This window comes from Malus sylvestris, chromosome 7, assembly GCF_916048215.2.
Source record: "Malus sylvestris chromosome 7, drMalSylv7.2, whole genome shotgun sequence".
Classification (NCBI taxonomy): Eukaryota; Viridiplantae; Streptophyta; class Magnoliopsida; order Rosales; family Rosaceae; genus Malus; species Malus sylvestris.
Genome location: NC_062266.1, coordinates 365,540 through 385,764, shown reverse-complemented (window position 1 = coordinate 385,764; position 20,225 = coordinate 365,540). Strand labels below are relative to the sequence as shown.

The following is a 20,225-nucleotide window of genomic DNA, read 5'->3' as shown; positions in this document are numbered from 1 at the left end:
TTTTTCTAATCTTCCTTAAAAATAGAATCATTGGATGTCTCCTCATGAGACCTGAGGGAGCTTATAAAGGAATTATGAAAAGAAAATGCGCCTCAATTTTTTTCTTCTTACACATCATTGTTTAATCTTATCTATTATTTTTGTTTGCTTTTGTCAGAATAAAGAAATGTGGAAAAGATAAAGATGATACGTGGTTATCATGTGTCTATTAAAAGTTGAAATGAGGAAAAAATGGGGAGAAGAATCAGAAGAAACTAAAATTAGAAACTAGTCTTTAAATTGGTTGAAACTTGGAAAGGTGTAGGATTAAGAATTTCCTACACCACATATAAAATAAAATAGTAGGATGTTGTTCTTATCCATATCTTTTGAAATGTCAAAAAAGTTGTGGTAGGTATCTTAATCACTAATTTTACAATCACAAAACATAGAATAAACTTCTGTTTTGTTTTACGCGCGTAAATTTCTTATAAGCTTTGTGAAATAGGTGATTTATTCCCGTTATTTGCCAATAAGGACGTCGGAGATGAGTCCATGGTCAGTCTCATATTTTTATGCTTTAAACTTGCATGATTATGCATACTTCCTATCGCAATCTCACATGGTATTATTGTTTCATGCATGTCACCTGCATGTGTGATGTGCATTGGACAAGGAGAGCCAACGCATGCATGCATTCATAAACCAATATTTCTACCCAATCACTGATTCACACTTGTTTTCTGGGCTCCAATAATCACCCTGCATCTGCATGCATGATGCACGATCCATTTCTATTTTGCTTCCTTCAAAAGCCAAGGATGAATTAGAGTACGATATGATGTGATTATATTAAAATTTAAACCCTAAAACCCTAAATCATATTGTCTTCTGATTCTTCTCCCTTCTCCCCACAACGACAGCTTTGCTTTTATAGGCTGGGAACACTCCCATCTCAATCTCCATCTCCATCTCCCAGCTACTACTAGTTTCCAATTTCCATCAAGTTGTAATATGCATGCCTATGCTATGATATACGATGTTAATTGATGCAACACCGCCCTCTAGAATTTTCAATTTCTTGAAATGAAATCATCAAATCCCAAAAGATAACCTTTCAAAGCATGCATGCTTCAGAAATCAAAATCCAACAATTCTTGTTTATTATATAATACACACCCCGACTTTTTCTTAATTTCTTGAATTTCTTAACTATGTTTCCTTCTTAATTCTATTTCTCTATCAATAGAAAAGTGGAAGACAAATAAACTGTTGGGGCTTCAGAAAGGGGAAAAGAGGGAGAAAATAAAGGAGAAAAAAGAAACCCAATTCTATAAATCCCATGAGGCATAACCTGAATGAAACAGAACAAACCCCCAGAAAGAAAACTATGAACCGTTAACTTTCCTAATGCTTATTTTTTCTTTCTATACATATATATGTAATGTACATGCCCACCAAATAAATATAACCCTATTTGGAAGGAAGCTTTGGTAGTATTCATGAAGCTGCGGAAGAGGAGTGGGATTTGGGTTGAAAAAATGGATAGAAGCTGGGTCTTTTGAGAGGGAACTTAGCTGCTTGGACTTTTGTAGTACTAGTTGACTCAACTTTATTATTATTATTGTTATTAGTATTGTTGGTGGTTTTGCTGGCTGGGTTAGCGGTGGTGGCTGTGCGCTCGCAGGAAGGACACATGGTGAGGGTGGTGGCTGGTGATTGCATGGAGAATGGGTTTGAGTGATGAGTAGCCTTCAAAGCCCTCAACTCTTGTAGCTCTTTGTTTAGCCTTCTGTTCTCTTCCGTCAGTGTCTCGCAACATCTCTTTAGGAACTCACAGTCAACCTCCGTTTGCTTCAACTTTGTCCTGCACTCAATTAATTCACATCATCATATCATCCATTATTCAAGTCCCAATATTTTGCGTAAACTAATTGTCTGTCAACAAGAACTCCCTTTTAGGTAATACGATTTCTACGTTCATATACAAATACAGATGCAGATGATATAGCTAGATTAGATGTATAGATACCTTGCTCTTTTATTCTGAAACCAAACTTCAACTTGTCTTGGACGAAGACTAAGCTGTTTCGCCAGTGCCAGCTTTTGCTTCTGCGCCATTAATTAATATCATAAATAATATATGTGTAATTAATATGTTCCTTGCGAAACAATACCTAGTTTATATATGGTCCTCATTCATGGTGCGAGACAAAGACAAAGAGTCCAATAAGAGAACATTTTCATATGTTTTGTGTCCTTAATTATATATAATTAAAACTTTACACTTACAGGATTGAGAGTATGGTGTTCTTTGAAACTTTCTTCAAGAAAAGCAGATTGTTCCTTGGAGAGCCTGAGCTTCTTTCTAGAGGTGTTAGTGTTACCATTGATGATGTCATCCTCCACCTCATCGCTGCCCACCCTGGAATTAGATGCCCTTTCTCCCTCATCATCTCCTTGTGCTTCTGCAGAGTGAGCCATCCTCTTGTAGTTGTAGACGTTGTGGTAATTATTATTCAGATCATCACCTGCACTGCCCTTGCTGTGATTATTACTGCCGATATCCATGATCTGAAACGACGACGAACCACTGTTTGTGTGCGATGACGACGCAGCAGCCACTACTTCCTCAACTCTGTTGATCACGTTCATGGACAGCACACCAGCTATTTATGCCATTAATTAATACCCAGAAACATAATTGATTAAACCCTAAAACAAAAAGATAAATTAATTAAAATGGTAATTATTAATGAATTTAATAAACTCCATCTCACCGTTTTGAATCTGATTACAAGGAGGAGTAGGCCAAAGGAGAAGATCAAGTTGAAGTGGTACATGATCATCTACATGGATATGATCACCATCATCATCATCTTGCTTTTTATCTGCTGCAGCTGCTTCATGTCTTGGAGGAGGATGAGGAGTACTAGTAGTACCAGCTGCACAGCTTGGACCGATTGATAAGCTCATACAAAACTCTGTCGTTTTGGTGGTGGTGGTGGTGTTCTGATCTGATCGCTCTGCAGGTTCCTCATGACCTCCTAAGCTCAAACAAAGCTCCATGATCTTCCAGAAAATTGAAGCCTTGGTTTCTTGAAAAAAGATTCTCTTTTTATATACAACCGCAGACTCAACCAAACACTACTCTCTCTTTTCTTCAATTTCTCCCTTTTTGTGATTTATTAATCAATTTATGAATTTTTCTTTATTGTATAATAATAATTGAGGTTGTTTGTGGGAACCAGTTTGACCGACCTTACTACTCAGTTTGGTTGACAAACACACGTGAAAGGAAGAAGGAAGAAACACGAGACTTTATTTCAAGATTTTGCAATCTTCCTCGATCGACCTCCATCCTCATTCTTCACTCAGTCGCTTAGCAGGTGACTTGGTGCCTTATAACATTTTCAAAGGACCTAATCTATTTGCTTAGTGGTCTACAAAATGTGGTGTCTCAATGAATAAGCCAAAATAGATAAACTGGATCAATAGTTGATTTTTGAATTAAAATAGTCTTTAGAAGTCATGGATTCCGATGGACTGTGATTGCTTTTATACTATATTATTGTCATAGCAAATCTAGTCTCATCTCTTAAGATTTTGATAGATTTCATTTTGGAACACCTTTGATACGATCATTAACTATCAATGTTCTTTGACCAAAACTTTTGTGATTTTTAGTTTTTGATCGAAGTCCGTGACATTAATGTAATAATGTATTTCTATGTAGGTTATTTTATTTTTAAACTAAAAATGAAATTTATAGTTATTTATATTAATGATATTTTAAATAAAACCCATAATTTATGGGATTAAAAATATTAAAGATAAATTATACTCTCCAATAAATTATGTGTATACATGTGTACGTTCAAACAAACCAAAAAAATTATTTTATCAAAACATGGTACATTTTTCAAAAAAAAAAAAAAAGACATTAGGCTTAATAATTATTAAGAATTTCTTCAGTTAAACTTGACATTGATACATTCTTAAATCAACGAAATAGAATGTACTCATATAAGTTTATATAAAAAATGGGTACATTTTATATTGAAAAGGGTACACTTTTCATATACCAAATTGGTATATTTAAGAATGGGTACATATCATTTTTTTATAAAAATTTAATGGGTACAAACTTATTCTAATTTTATTTTTTATATTTTGGAAATGTTTGAATTAAAATTAATTAGGAGTTTAGTAAGGGTGTGAGTATTAAAACTCTAAATCAATTACTAATTTTTATTATAAAAATTATGTAACTTATATTAATACTAGGGACTTTGATCAAAATCTACAAAATAATAAGGTTTTAGTCAATGAACATTAGAAACTAGGGACCTGATACTAATTTTTCCTTTCATTTTTCATACTTTTGACGATATACTTCACCGCCTTGTATGTATAATTATGTCACCACCATTTGAAAGCGTTATATATATATTTAGACATCATTGAGCAACCAGTGGCAGACCCATAGAGAGACCTGGGAAGTCCCATGACCCCTCGACAACCCTGAATCGTTGCTTGAAATTTTCCAAGGACCCCTCACACTCGAGGAGGAAGGCCTGTGTATGCAAGCAGGGCCGGCCCAGGCCCAGTGCAGGCAGGGGGACCGTCCAGGGCCCAAAAAAATTAGGGGCACCAAAATTATTAGGGTGGTATATTTATATATATTTTTATAAGAGTATAAATTTATAAAATTTGGTTCAAAGACATAGAAATTTAACTAGAAGTGGTGGTTTGTCATTTTAAAATAATGAGGAGGTCTTGGGTTCAAAACACCATGTGTGCTTATTTACTTTCCATTTTTTACAAATTTCTTTTTATAAGAGTATAAATTTATAAAATTTGGTTAAAAGATCAAGAAGTTTAATTAGAAACAATGATTTTTGTTGTTTAAAATTAACAAGAGGTCCTAAGTTCGAAATGCTATGTGCATGTGTATTTTTTACAAATTTTTGTTTGGTTGTTAATTTATTTTTAGTTACTATCTAGTAGCTATGTGGGTTGTTATTTTTAAATATTCGTTTTAATTCAAGTCTAATCTTCAACAAAGAATAATATGTAAACCAAATTTGCAAATTATATGACGTGTCATCAAAATGTTTAATTTAGTGCCCATTCATTAATAATACATATCAATTAAAGACTCGAAAACATCATTATTTTTTAGTCCCATATTGACAAGGTTAGTAAATAAGAAAAAAAACATCTCACGATTTATTCAAAAACACATTCAAAGTTCAGATGAAAAACAAAACTCATCATCTATCTACTTGTAAGCCCGAAGTTTTTTTTGTTTCCCTTTCTCAATACAAAATAAATTAGTCTTTCTGTGTTTCTAAATTATTGAGTTTGAAGTGTTTTTCTAAGTATAATTTTTTCGATGTCTTATGTGTGAAAATAAATAATTTTCTTACATGAAGTCAGGGCACTTTTTTTTACGTCGCCCCGGGCCTCAAAAATCTCTAGACCGGCCCTGTATGCAAGCTACAGCGGCTAAGCGGCGGCGTCTTCGGAGAAGATGACCGCGTGAAGAAGCTTTATTTTTTAAGGCTTGGCCCAAAATGCTCGTTTTGGCCAACTCTTTTAATTTTTTTTAATTAAAACAATATACAAAACGTAATCGTTAGTGTATCTTTTGTTTTAAATTCCCAGCTAGCACGTCCCCCAAGTCCCACTCTTCCCCATCCCATTGTCCTGATTTTCACAAATTCACCCAATTCCTTAATTTTTAAAACCCTAAAATTCTAAATCCTACCCAATCCCATATTTAAACTTTACTCCAATATCATACCTCAATTTGTTTCAAATCTCCACACCACCATCAATTGGTTCAAAATTCATGCAAGTTTTTGGTATTCTAATCTAATCTCAATTAAAGTATATTAGATATTGATGGAGGTTTATAGTCAATTATTTGATATGATTATTGATATGTTTTATGTTTGTATACTCATGTGATTATTGGAATTTAGATGGATTTTTTGTTTATTGGTTAATTGGTATATATTTTGTGTTTTTTATCAATTGTGTAATGTAGAAATAAGAAACATGGAAAGATTTTTCACCAAAGCCAATAGCACCCTCTATTTATTCGGATAATTTAAGTTCAAGGAAAAATGAGTGTTACATTGATTTGAATAATCTTGAAAGAGACTCGAGAATAAAACTTCAATGTTATAATTAAACTTTTCAATGTTATTTTTGTCTATTAATTTTTTCACCTTTATTATTGGGACTCTTCCTGAATCCACCACTGTGAGCAACTATCAAAACCAATAAAGCCATTAAACCACGCTCTAATAGTTAGAACTTCTAATCAAAAGTAAGCCCTAATTAATATCAGTTCGTATCTACAAAAGAACTCATCATGAATAGGTTCGTTCTTCGTTCTTCGATCTTCTCTTCTCTCGATTCCTTACAATTCTTGCTCTCAATAGGCGAGCATATATTGGACACGTTAACGTGAAAAGAGAGGCCAAAGCCGTGCATATGTGTTGGTAACCACTCTCCTATCATCGAGTTGGTTACAACCAGTTTCGTAAGAGGTTTTAACAAAATAAGTTCATTTAATTTTCCTCTGTAATATTTAATTAGAATTAAATATATTTAATATCTGTCCAATTACTTACATATCAAAACACATATACACTCGCCTCAAAAAAAAAAAAAAAGAAGACACGTATACACTAGCTCACTCACATTAAGAGCAAACCTCTTACACCATTACCTTACCATCACTATCACATCACCCCTACCGCTATCACTTTCACCATTACCTTAAATTTGGTCAACCTAAGATATGAGGGTATAAAAATCAGCAAATGGAAACTAAATTGTGGTTTATATATGGCATTGTTTGTTTGGTGTCTTATAATTCTATTTTTATTAGAAGTTTTTTGTTTGTGAATATTGCTCGTTATTATATAGAGCTCATGATGGTAAATCTTTGAAATGATCATGTAATGCAATTGATTATCAAAATCAAAACGCATTCCAAAAGACAAAGTTGCATTTTAAAGCTTCTAAATGTGCAATCATAAGATGTCCCTCATGCACATCACGTAATTTAAGCAAAGTGATTGGAAAGATTAGCAAAATAATGATATTGCAGAGCACTCGTCCTAAATGTTTGGTTTCGGATGTAATTAGGGTGAAAACATTCATGATCACGATAACCTGCTAGTAATCCGATGTTCTCACTCTTCTTCAATTAAAAGCTCGCCTTTTGTTTTTTGTTTGATTCAATTTAAGATTAATTATTTAATTAGATACCTTTTCTTTTCATGCATGTTAACTACTTTTTCATCTTACGATTATATTTGTTAATTTCATTTATCTCGTAAAATAATAATCTGCGGTCTGTTTCGTTCATGTTTTGATAAAATAAAATAAAATAAAAATCATAGATGCATGTGTCATCCTACCATACGAGTTGTGGACTTGAGACGATGATAAATTACATATGATAGTGAGATGCATGCATGCGTCATGCGATTGGTGTCTTTTTTTAATGAATTTTTGCTATTGATGAAATATAAACTCAATAGGCAATAACAATCAGAAATTATTTAAAATGTAATGTAAGAAAACTGTAAAATAAAAATGTATCCACGTACATTTCAATTGCCAGCCTGAGTGGAAAAAAAAAACACATTAAGATTCATTTTAAGATAGGGTTTTTAGGTGTGATCGGCAATTCGTGGAGATGAGAAGGAATAATGTGAAGGGGAGAATGAAGATTTGGACTTATTACCAAATACCAATTCCAAGCAAGTAATTAGCAAACACACCTTCCTCCTCTGCAGGGTACGTACTACACGCGACAAGCTTAAAAGTTTGAACCATTTCATTTGGTTAGTTATTTGGAAAATTAACATTTCATTTATCACTTAACAGCAGAAGATCGGGAAAAGGGGTGATTGGATTTGGTTAAGCACGAGAAAGATAAAAGGATTTGACTATTAATTGGCCAAGTCTAGTCCATTAGATTTTCCAATCAACCATTTATATATGCCTTTTTCCTTGTCCAAGAATCCTGCGGGCTAGGCTGCTAAATATTGCACTGCTGCCCCATCAAAATCAAATAAGTTTATTGTTGATTCAGTATCATATTATTTGTATGGGTGGTGCTATTTAGATACCTATTTTTACTTTTCACACACTCTCTCAATTTCTGGTTGTCAGATCGAATAAATTGAAGAATATCAAATGATAAAAATTAACAAAAGATGTGTGGAGCGTAAAAATGTGTGTGGATAGCACTACCCTATTTGTATTAGTCTCTATTTATTATTACTCTTCCATTTTTCTTGTAACAAAATTACATTGAGGACGCAACTTGATTTGGGCTTATTCAAATTGGCTAGGGTAAAACACAAAGTTCTAAGCAAACATGTAACAATATTAAAAAAAAAAAAAACCAGTTTAAGAAGCTAGAAAATTTTCCCAAAATTATCAAATACTAATGCAACATTAAAATATCATGTAATATAATCTTTTTTCCTTTTGTCTTCATAACTTTACTTTTAGTAACTATCACATTGAATTATACAATATGTTTTTCTTTAAAATGTTGTACAATTGTTTGGATCTGATTTTGCACGCACTCAGTCCATGTACTTTAAGCTATTGGATGAGAGGAATACTAAGAATCAGGAATTGATTTCGGGATAAAGGTTGAATCAATCACATAATCATCTAGGTTTAGAGTCCTAGTCGAAGACGGCGAGATCCTGCGACAATCGAGTTTCGACTGAGAATAATTCCGAGTCTATTTAAAGAATATGCTGAAGAATATTAGAATTATACTATTCGGTAGACTTGGCCATCACGAAATTTATCCCTATAAATACAAGAGATTTTGTAACATAGAGAACCCCTTCAACTCAATAAACAACTCAAAACGCTCTATGCGAAAACCTCGCTTTACATGAAACACTTCTCACACCTTTAAGAAAAATACTAGCTACCCTTACCCACCTCTCCCACGTCAACACACTTTCAGTTTGGATAAGTGAACAACAATGTGTTGACAATCGGCGACACCTTTAGTTTAGACAAGTAAACAGCTCTGGTGCCGTAGAAGCAAGCAACATAGAAGCACCTTCAGTTGGACTACTTCTAAGTTGGTTGATTACATATCCAAGTTTCAGCAGGCAAAGAATTCTTAATTCATTTGCCCAAAGACGTCACTTCATTAACTTCCCAGTGAAGTGAAGTGTTCTATGACTCGTTACTCTCAAGTGCATTTTGCAGTTCAACATTCAAATAGCCGAACCATGTTCACCATTAAAACTCTCATCTCCTTGGAGCACATGTGCCTTTACAGCCTGATACCGATTCAGCGCACCTATATTCTCACATTTATAATCGAAGTGGCCGAACTTGGTGCAGAAGATCTTGAACTTCGCAGTGAACTAGGCCACCTTCTCTTCTGGTATGGAATCCATCATTGTATGATAAAACATCAAACTTTATTGATTGATAATTGATAAGATAACAAACCTAAGGTCTAAACATCCATCTTTTTTAATTACAAGCGATATTTTACACTAATCTACATTAAGAGAGGGGAGGGATGTGTGGAGCAAAAAATAATCAAGAAAATTATGGAGGCGACACATGTACTTTTCGGTGAAAAGGATAAAATTATCCACAAGGCACACCGGGATTCCCACGCACATGTAACAGACAATAACGGCTCAATCAAGGTCAAATGTGATCAAAATGGTATTTATTCAAAACTCTTTCATTACTCATCATCAAATCCTCACCCACAAGGTAACTCCCAATTATTTTTTTCAAATTGGGATTAATTACCAAATTAATTGAATTGCAAGATATTATTTGACATAATATCTTGCAATTATATTCAAAATACCACCATAAGCGGCCGGTCCCTTTTTCTCCAAATAGGGCCGGCCACACCCTATATATAGCCTCTCATTTTCTCCAAAAACCTAAGTCTAATTCTCTCCCAAAAATTCTCTAAACACTTTCTCTCAAATTCTAACTTTGGCATTGGAGATTCTTCGGCCAAAGCACCCCCCTCCAAAATCATCATGGGCGCGTGAGACTCTTGGCCTTGATCTTAAGTGTTACTTGTTTTGCAGGTACATTTTCGTCCAAGAAGAAGAAGATGGAAATTTGCATAATTAAAAAACTAAGAAAACTAACAAAATAAAGAAAACGTCTTTGAAACTTAAAACCCTAATAAAAATTTGTAAACAATGAAATTTAGCTGAAAAGTCCTCTATTAGAACAAAGTGGTGAGTTTGATGTGTGTCGCAGTTTCAAAACAACGGATTATGAACCCAAGTCGTACACCAAAGCCCAAATTTGCAAAGCTTTGTTCTTACTACCCGATTTGCGCCTTTGGACTTGATCTTCAGTCCATTAGGCATATGATCTACATCAACTTTTATCTTGTCAAGAAATTGTTTTTAGCCTGAACTCGAGCCAATTATAAATAGTAGTAACTTCTATATTGTTATAAGTTATAATTTTTTAGATTTCGTTTTAAAAAATTTACCTCCACATGGTAATAATTGTCAATAAGAACATAACTCTTTATGTATCTTCCTAACCACTAATAGCTACTTAAGGCTATGTCTATTTTCCTGATGCCTTTATATCTGTACAATTTTATTAAGAATAACTCTTGAGTTAAAAAATAATTATTATAACTTACACCTTTGTAAAGTAATAACTTTGTTGTAATAATAACATTGTTTAATTTGGTACCAACATTATTACAACAGAAATGTTTTTAAGTTAATCAGGAGAGAGAAAATAATGAAAGGATGGCCATCCGAACCCAATTGAATTTAAATATGATGATGATGATCAATGAGACTCTGTTGTTGTGGGGTTGAGACTTGAAGATCGACTTTCAGAGTTGAGATGGAGAAAGGCAGTCAAACCCAACAAAGGTCATAATCAACTTTTACAAGGCGTGCATGCATGACTCATGATAGTCACTCAACTCCATCAGCACATCTCATCAAGTTCTCATCCGCTCATTCAATTCCTCACTCTCCTGTTTTTTTAGTGTGGGGTGAAGCTACCCTCGCACTATTCTTATTTTTTACATTCTTTTTAATTTTGTATTGTTTAGTGTGGGATGAAACTACCCGCGTACTATTCTTATTTTTCACATTCTTTTTAATTTTGTATTGTCTAATTGAACGAATTTCAAAAAAATTAAATGATATAAAATAACCAAAAGTACATAAGAGGCAAAATAAGGGTACGTATGTAAACAACACCACTTTTTACATTTTGACTCTTTCATTTTTCTTTACTATTGTAATTCAAACTTTTATTTGCTGCCTAGTCTAGGGCATCATTACAGTATTATCGGATGTTCTCAAAGAAACGTGCTATTCTATTGGAAACAATGACAAGTACCCAATAGATGAAAAAGGAAGAAAAATAACAAAAGAATAGAAAAAGTAAAACTCAATTATCTCCCAGCGGGTTCATATTGAAGGTGTCTTATATGCTTGACGACATTTTGTTTTCCTGACAAATTACCACACTTAAAAAAAATAAAATAAAAAAGTCAATTGGTGTCAAGTCATGGTTATCCACCTCTTTCGAGAGTCGGGAAGACTCACAGATACATTTCAGCTTCCCTCTGGCCACAAGTCTGACTTCCACACCAACAACAGGTTTTGAACCCAAGACCTCCAGCAGCGGGTGTCAAATTACCAAACTTTGACATTGGTGACTTTTTTTCAGAGTCGTTTGTCTCCCACACCACTAGAATTCACTGGACTGGCCTAATGGTAGTATAGTCTCGTATTATTAGTCGCAGCGACTAATTTTAATGAAATTACGAGGGACTCGCCTTGACTAAATGTCTTAGCTATCCGGTCTTAACGAGACTAGCTCCCAGAAAGTAGAGGACCATCCAGTGCTCATACCTTCTTTTGTATCTCTCTTATTTTTTGGTTGACAAAAAAATTATAGAATTTCTTGTGATCTTGGGTTGTGGTTTGTTGGGAATTTTGGTTTTTTATTGAGAATTTCTTGAGATCTCTGGGTTTTGATTTGATGAGATCATTCGGAGAAAGAAGATGGCTTAGTCTGTCGTTTAGTCCGATACTGCACCAAATGTTTTTCTATTGTTATCTTGCCAAGTCAATCCAACTTAATCCTTAAAGTTAGTCTAGTACGAAATAGTTCAGTGCAACAAACACACACTTATTGCTTTTGTGAGATGTTAATACAATTATTTGCAATCAAGGAGCCAGATAACATCCATCGGTCGGAATGCCTTTGCAGAACTTGGGCACTTGTCAAGATTGAATTGATAGAATTTGGAATGTTGCTATTACATAAATAATATAGTTTTATTTGGTCGGTTTAGATATCTCTAAAATGATTCCATACTTATGGACTTTTATGCATGATTTATACTTAAAGAAGAAGAAAAAGAAGAGGATGGAAGAATGATTAATGGAAAAGGATTGGAGCCCAAGGGGAGTGGGGGCGGGGGACGGGGATATTTGGGCAAAGCAGAGGCAATTGATAAGGTTTGTGAAAAAATCATTGTTAAATTGTCTGGCAGTCAGCCCCATCGGAATCATCAGAATCATTGCATGCATCGTAATCCGACCGACCGAACGACCTACAACTACCCACTAGGCCCCCAAAATTTCCAAGTTGCTAAGCACACTAAGACAATTGTTTTATGCCTTTGATGCTGCTTGATGATGGGTAACTGTGATCCGTTAATAAATGTGGGTTCCATAAATTTCCTATTTAACAGTGTGCACTCAAAGACGCGCGTGGATGGCTGTCCAATAACATTGAAGTACTCATTGATGCCCTTTTACAGTCAACAAACTTGATTAATTTAGCATTATTTACTGAGCACGAGTAATGTAACCGAAGATGATTAGTTCGTAAGCAAGAGAGAGGATAAATATTAAGAAAAATAGAAATGATTCCTTCTTCTTAGTGTGGTGCATCATGCATGCATGCATTCACGTACATATTATATTAGTTTGTTAGTCCTTTAAATGAGTTAAACTAGGCAGGAGTTAAGGCTGAGCATCAATCAACCAGACATAACACGAAGAGAGTGCAGAATATGTCCCTTATTCAACTACAAAATCCCAATCAAAAGTAAAAAAGAATCCCCTAAATTTGCTTTCCAAAGATAAATAACATTAATTAATGGCAGCGAATGCTTAAGAAACTTAAACAGATAATAATCGTGTACCAAAATTGGAGGAGAAGGCGTTGAACATGTGTTCGAGAGCCACTCCCTCAACCAATACCCAAACAAATCTGTTACATATGTTTAGGCTCAGATAGATTTGGGCCTTTATATATGCCTTTTATGCATTTGTCTACCAACATTGTATACTTCTCTTTTGAGAGGAATAAACTCGATTCAAATCTAATAAATCTTGCAAAATGTAATACACAGCACCACAATTACATGCAATGCAATCGCACCTTAATCTCAGTCAGCTGCAACTTGCGCTTTCAATTTCAACAGCAGCAATCACACTCCTGAAACAGAAACATTCAAAGCTTTTACGGCATTATGCAATAATCAGTTCTTTGAGCAACATAGCAAACAAGTAAGCAGATGAGGTTAATGGAGCATACTTATATCAAACTAACCGTTAGGGGTTCAACTCTATGTGATTTAAGAATCCAAGGGACAGGGTTGACACTTCAGAGAGAGATAAAGTTTACGAAAAAAATCTATTTACCAGAGAAGAAATAACCATGGTTTCAAACACTGGCGTACTTTGCATGTAAAATATAAAGAATACCTCTTTAAAATCGGGTTGTAAACCAACCATATCCACTCCAATAAACTTCTTTGTCGTCTATTTCCACGTCCCTTCAAGCAATGTCAATCAATTTGAATTTTGAACTGAAACCAAAAAACAACCTTGCGGCAATAACTCATCTATATAACTGAGGTGATTTACCATGATCGAGTCGATGGCCACAATTGAGGCAAACATCTAAACCAACACAGATCTGAAGTATGCCACAAGAAGAACTGAACGACCAAGAGATAAGCATCAAGCCAGAGAAATTCATTGAAAAGATGGTGCATCTTCATAAAATCTCACATTAAATATTTTGATATGGACTCACACTCTTTTAAGTCATCTTCATTTTCAACCTTACATAATCATATCGATGTTTCCAATGAGTAACTTCTTCATTGTATAACTACTTTCAATGATCTATGAAAGAACTACTACTAAGAGAGGGGAAGTGGAACGAGATCATTTTCTATCCATAAACATTTATTTCTCATTCCAGGATATGGTAATGACTTTCCCCTGGTAACAAGAAAAATAGTCTGTTTTTTAGCTGTGAATGTATGATACTTGTTTAGGTGATCACTAGCATACAAAAGGACAAATACTTGACCCTGATCACAGTAAAAAACAAATTGCTCATTGTAACTCATGCACTGTATCAAACTTGCACGAAGACAGAAAAGACAGAAACTTGATGTTCTATAACTGTAATTTATGGCATCTTATAAATCACCAATATGCATAACTGAACCTGGCGAGTCAGACAACAAAATAGACGATATATGCCCTAAAATGGAACAAATAAAAGTAACTAACTCCAGCATCGACAAGGATAAGGTCATAAAATAACAGAGTGAGAAATCTACAAACCGAATATCAGCCCATCAAAGATTGAAAACCACTCAGGATTTATTAGCATTTGAGTCTAAATATGGGAAATCGACCTTTTGTTCCAAAGGATACTTAACAGGAAAGTGATCGAACTTTCAGAGTTTGGCAGCCCAAACTCATGCACCAAACATTGACCGAGTAGTTTTCATATGTATTTTGAAAATTAATTAGACGCCTACTGATGTACAGACTTTCAACTTAAAAACCTACGAAGACCAAAAAGAACGCGACTGACAACCAGCTGTTTCCAATTTTTTTTTTTCTTTCCATTTTGAGTGATAAGATTTGCTACCTTGTCACATTTCTGCCATCTTAAAAGACATTAGAAATAGGTTCTTATTACAAAGTATAGCCCTAACTGAAATCTTTCTCTTTAGAGCTAAATGTCAACATCCCTCACAAATCAATTGAAAAAATTGGCAATCCTAATCTTCTTCTTACCACTTGCATGTCCAAGGTATTTCAAGAAGTCAATGTTTAGCATTGAAAAATGCCATCGTATTATCTTTATTTCTACTTCCAAACCTAGAGGATTGGGTGGCAAATGGTATGAACTCAAATGACCTTATCTTAACACTTGATCATCCAACCAAAATATACAATATGAATAATGGTGCCTGATAACTTAATGCAGAATTAATCGAAGGATCAAGTAAACTCAACGAAAGTAGAGTTGGTCAGCAAAATAAAGCCACAACCAGCCATTAGTTTTGGACTCGTCATAATAAAATCCAAGAAAGTATCAGTTTAAAGAACTAGCAGCTGACAGTTTCAAAAGCTAGTAGTAGTACATATATATTTACCAAGATATAAAGCATGTACAAGCATACAGAATCAAGAATTAGCACCTATAAGACTTACAAATATAGACTGCTCTTTGGCATACAAAAAGGACCCTGTGCCATGGCATAACACCAGAAACTATCCTCAATATATCCTTTGAAAGAGAACAACACCGAAAGATTCTTCCATGGAAAGTTCAATTCTTGGAAAGAGGACAAAAAGGTGCTCTTATAGATAGCCCAGATGCCATACATCAAATTTCAGTACCTTTTTACAGAATGAATTCAAAAATGCTTTTAACAGCAGTCAGAACTTCATACATGGTTGCCAAACACAGCCATATGAACTAAATTCGGAAACCTTCTGCAAACAAAAAAGTTTGCAGGATGATGATGAGGAACCTTGTATTATATTGATCTATATCTCCAGGAAACAGCTTTTTGTTTATCTCAACCTTCTCCTTCTAGGTTCGGATGTATATCCATTGTTTGAATCAGAACCTCTTGAATTAGTTCTCCTAGAAGATGAGGGATGCAATGCAAAATTTGTTTCTGAACCTGTTGGCTGATCCACAATAATGGTATCAGTTCTTATAAAGGAAGCAGAGGGGAGCGCATCAGAGTTGATTTCAGCAGCAGTATCAGAAGTCTGCGTTTCTGGTTGTATAACTGCAGCAATGCTCACAGATGTATCTCCATTATCAATATGTAAAGATTGATGACGGTTTCTTCTAACATGGTGACCATTACTATATTCCTCGAGGTCCTCGACTAATCTTTCTGCTGAATCCAATGCAGTATTCAATGCTGATGAAAGGGAAGATACTGAAGCGGCTCCTTGTAGTAATAATCTTGAAACTTGAAGGGAATCATGCTGGTGTTGGTTTCTTGTCTCAGTGGCAGGTGATGCCTGTGATGTCTGGTCCTGGCTGGGCACGAAACTAGTTCTTTCAGCCATGACTTGTGCATGGAAACTATCCCGTGACCGTCTTCTCTCCCCCATTGAACCAACTATGTTGCTAAGTTGCTGAATCCTTTCTTCAATCAATGTAGAAGATGGGCCCCGCCTAATACGCTGCTGCCTCAAACCCTCAATCCTGTGTGCAGGGGGCCTAGGAGGGGCCTTTGAAACAGACTCGTTTGACTTGCGAAAACATTTACCATCCCCATTCCCGTAAATTGGAATCAGACTTGTATCAGTTACTTCTCCTTTACACACGGGGCATTCCTTTGCATTTGAATCCGCATACGACAACTGATAGAAGCAAGGCCAACAAAACAAATGACCGCAACATGTCAATATAGGATCTCTTGCCATATCCAAGCATATATGACAATCAAAAAAGCTCCCAGTATGAGGCTCTGCCTTTTTCACATTTGTATCCATCCCCAGTGCCTTGGCTATCAAATGCATGTTATCACCTCTGTTGGTTTTGCCAGATTCCACTGTTTCTCGGGCAGCTGGAGCATCGTCCTCATTCTGACTGTGTTCGTTTTGTGTATCAGAAGCAACAACACCAGCAGTGATATTCACAATTTGAGGGGAAATTTGAGCTTGTCGCCACCTCTGACGCTGCCTAGCCCTGGAAGTGACTGCTTCTAGTTGTCTGATACGTTCTTCAATGCGTCCATGGGCAGTTTCAAGCTCATCGAGTATGTTATCTAATCCGATCACCGAATCAGGCAGTTGGTCTAAAGGCTCTTGGTTTAAATCCAAAATCATGATTTCTTCCCTTATATTACTCCCCATCTCCATATAATTCCACGAATCTTATTCCTTTAGGAACAAGAACCCAGTTGAATCCAGAACAATTTCAGTCACCCACTTGCAGAAAATAAGCAACAAACAAGGTTACTTTCCTGCCAAACATGCAAAAACAATGTCATTGGATTTAAAGGGGTATGCTTCATCACTTCAATACAACCAAAACAAATTAAACAAAACCTTTTATCTCATACATTACATAACCCTGGTAAAAAAAAATCCTTGAAAACTGAAAACTCAAACATACATCACCATTTTCTAATTAATTATGCTTTGATTCAGGAAAATTGCAAGCCCTGCGTAAGTTCAGGCAAGCAACGAATCAAGAAATATCAACAAGGAAAGATTTCCAATTGGCAGATGATCAGATTTATGTACCTTTAAACATTATATATGATATATCGTCGTTGAACAGAGAGAACAACTACAGGGAAAAAATTAAAAAAGAAAGAAGAAAATAATTGAATAAAGCTATACCTATATGTATATGTATAGGTATAGGATCGGCCAAGGACGCAGGAGCCAGCTGCTTCTTTTATTTCTTCTTTCCTCTGTGTTTTGTGTATGAGAGAGAGAGAGGCGCCAATGGCGGATAAGCGACTGGGAATATACCGCCTTGGAGCCAAGCCGGTTCATGACCATAACGTGTTCTTTCTTGGTGCCGTTAGGTTTCCCTCCGGGTCCACTGGGAGACGGCCCATACTCACTTAGGCCCGTCAATTGCCCTGCCTCAAACCTTGACTTTGAGCCCAATATAGGCTGCAGGCTGCTATTCTTCAATCTTGATATTTTCTCATTCATTAATTTTAAACTTTTTTTTGGGAACTAATAAAAAGTCCCTCACAATTTTTTTTTTTTAATAGAATAACACTTAAAACAACTTTACTTATTATTAAGGATGTTCTTTATGTTATAAGCACAAAGAAAGAAAAAAAGAACCACACTTCAAGAGGGTTTTAAATGAAAAGAAAATGGCCTTAATAATTTAGAAAGTGTCCTTAATAATAAAAAAAAATGTGCAATGATAAAGAAAGTTGTTTAAGAATTTTTGCACAAATAAGCCGCAAAGCCGCGAGGATGGCATAAGTAGAGCCACTCTTTGTACACACCCAACTTGGTTGCATTAACGACATATGAAGGTCTCGCTGCTGGTAGGCCCCGGAGGAAGTGAGAAGGAGAGAACGAGTTGGTGAGGGTGGGAGTGGTGAGTATGAACCAATGGCTTTGAAGAACAAGTTGTTTGGAGATCAGTCTTGCAATCTCGGCAGTGGTAGGAAAATCCATTTCCGTGCTTCATGCATGCACCGCAATTGAAGACCCCATCAGAATATATTGGGGTTGGGAGCAAAGTACGTAGGACACGTTCTTTCTCATCAAACGGATGCGTGATTTGCTGAGGCATTTGTGAACATGACACGGGAAGCAAGCAAGTGCATGGCGTGCAACTGTATATCCATCCGCCAGAGGCATCTAGTTTGCAGGCTACGCATGAGGCCGCTAGTCGCTGCCCATTTAAGATTTTCTGTTGGGGCTGTGGGTGATGAAGATTAGAAAGGATCAAGGGATGTGAGTGGCTAAAATGTTGAAGCAAGGCCTGAGGTTGAGGTTGACCAGCTACCTGCATGATCATATCTCTCGTTCCCTCACTCTCTCACACACGCACAGAGGGAGGAACTTGTGTTTCAGATGATCTCTACCTAACTTCCTTGTCTCTCAACTGGATAATTAAATCGGTAGGTGCTCTTAATTATGATAATTTCGTCCTCTTCAGCCCTTCTGTGCAATGTATATCGATCGAATTAAGCCTAGTGGACTTAACTATATAATCAGACAGGTGAAATCGATTCTTTGAAACTAGTTAGTTAATTCCGAACTGGTTGGAAGGAAATTCTAGGGTGACTGTACACACATTGAAGTCGATCGATGAGCGTATCTCTCCAACGAGAGATTTTTCAATGTGACCGGTACACGAGGTGATACACCATGTGTTACTATACAAATGGTGGGATATGTGTGCTAAAAAGTTAATAACTTAAAAAATAAAATTTCTCACCACTTCTATTAAAACACATGGTGTACCATTTGTATTCCCCTCAAAACTAAAAATTTCTCCTCTCCAACAGCAAGCCTTGTTAAAAGTAATCGTACCGGATCGTCCGATCATCGATCTCAAGAGTTGTTTCTAATATATCTCCCCAGTGGGGCAAAGAAAACAATGAAATAGGCTACAACTACAAAATTATTAAGCATCCTCACTGAAATTATCTTGGATCATTTATCTTGAAATTTAAGTCAATGAGCCTACCTCTTAAGGAGCTGACATATATCCTGATAACACCATAGAATATTATATGCCTAATGTCTACAGTTTTAGAGAGTCCAACGGTTAATTTCACCCTAGTTAACTATAATTTCATTGGCCAGAGATGAGGATTCTAGAGAATATGAAGATATTACAGAGATATATGGTTATATAATGTAACCCTATATAAACACATAATTTCACGGTGGTATCTAAGTTGCAAAACATTAAATAAAATTAGCAGCTTGAAGTACTTGGGAAAACCAATCGGTTAAGTTGACATTGTCTTCCTATACATTCTCAACCACTTCATGCTACACAAAGGATATATACAAGGTATTAAGAAAGAGTGGGAAAGGATGCAAAAGTCAAATGAAATCTTGCATTTAATTAGTGTGGGTGTGTGTGTGTATATATATATATACACTGAATTTTTCAAGCATTATTGCAAGATCCAAGATCTCACATATTTATTTATACATTACTCTAACCGAAATCAATATTGTTAAAATGTGATATGTATAAATGAATGAAGAAGGCAGAGAAATTCAGTGAGTTGACTACTGCATAATTGATAGACGGATTAACGAAATTCAGCGATGGACGTCGTTCTGGAGAGTCTCATCCCGCGATTGCTAAAGCCATTACTTGGATCATGCAGACGATGGCGGAGTTGACGGGGTAGC

At 35.5% G+C, this 20,225-nt stretch overlaps 2 protein-coding genes across 3 annotated transcripts; both read right to left on the bottom strand.

The window, feature by feature from the left end:
* Positions 1-1,125: 1,125 nt before the first annotated feature.
* LOC126627988 (homeobox-leucine zipper protein HOX11-like) lies at positions 1,126-3,390 on the bottom strand. Its single transcript, XM_050297571.1, has 4 exons — positions 2,760-3,390; positions 2,272-2,648; positions 2,012-2,091; positions 1,126-1,846 (listed from the first exon to the last, which is right to left on the bottom strand). The coding sequence occupies exons 1-4, from the start codon at positions 3,046-3,048 to the stop codon at positions 1,480-1,482; spliced, it is 1,113 nt and encodes a 370-aa protein (XP_050153528.1). The 5' UTR covers positions 3,049-3,390; the 3' UTR covers positions 1,126-1,479.
* A 12,069-nt stretch (positions 3,391-15,459) lies between these two features.
* LOC126630683 (uncharacterized) lies at positions 15,460-17,871 on the bottom strand. Of its 2 annotated transcripts, none has more exons than XM_050300836.1 (2): positions 17,715-17,871; positions 15,460-17,332 (listed from the first exon to the last, which is right to left on the bottom strand). In XM_050300836.1, the coding sequence occupies exon 2, from the start codon at positions 17,226-17,228 to the stop codon at positions 15,918-15,920; it is 1,311 nt and encodes a 436-aa protein (XP_050156793.1). In that variant the 5' UTR covers positions 17,229-17,332; positions 17,715-17,871; the 3' UTR covers positions 15,460-15,917. The 2 variants fall into 2 exon arrangements, with proteins under 2 accessions (XP_050156793.1, XP_050156794.1); XM_050300837.1 differs by having other exon boundaries at positions 17,616-17,861.
* Positions 17,872-20,225: the final 2,354 nt, after the last annotated feature.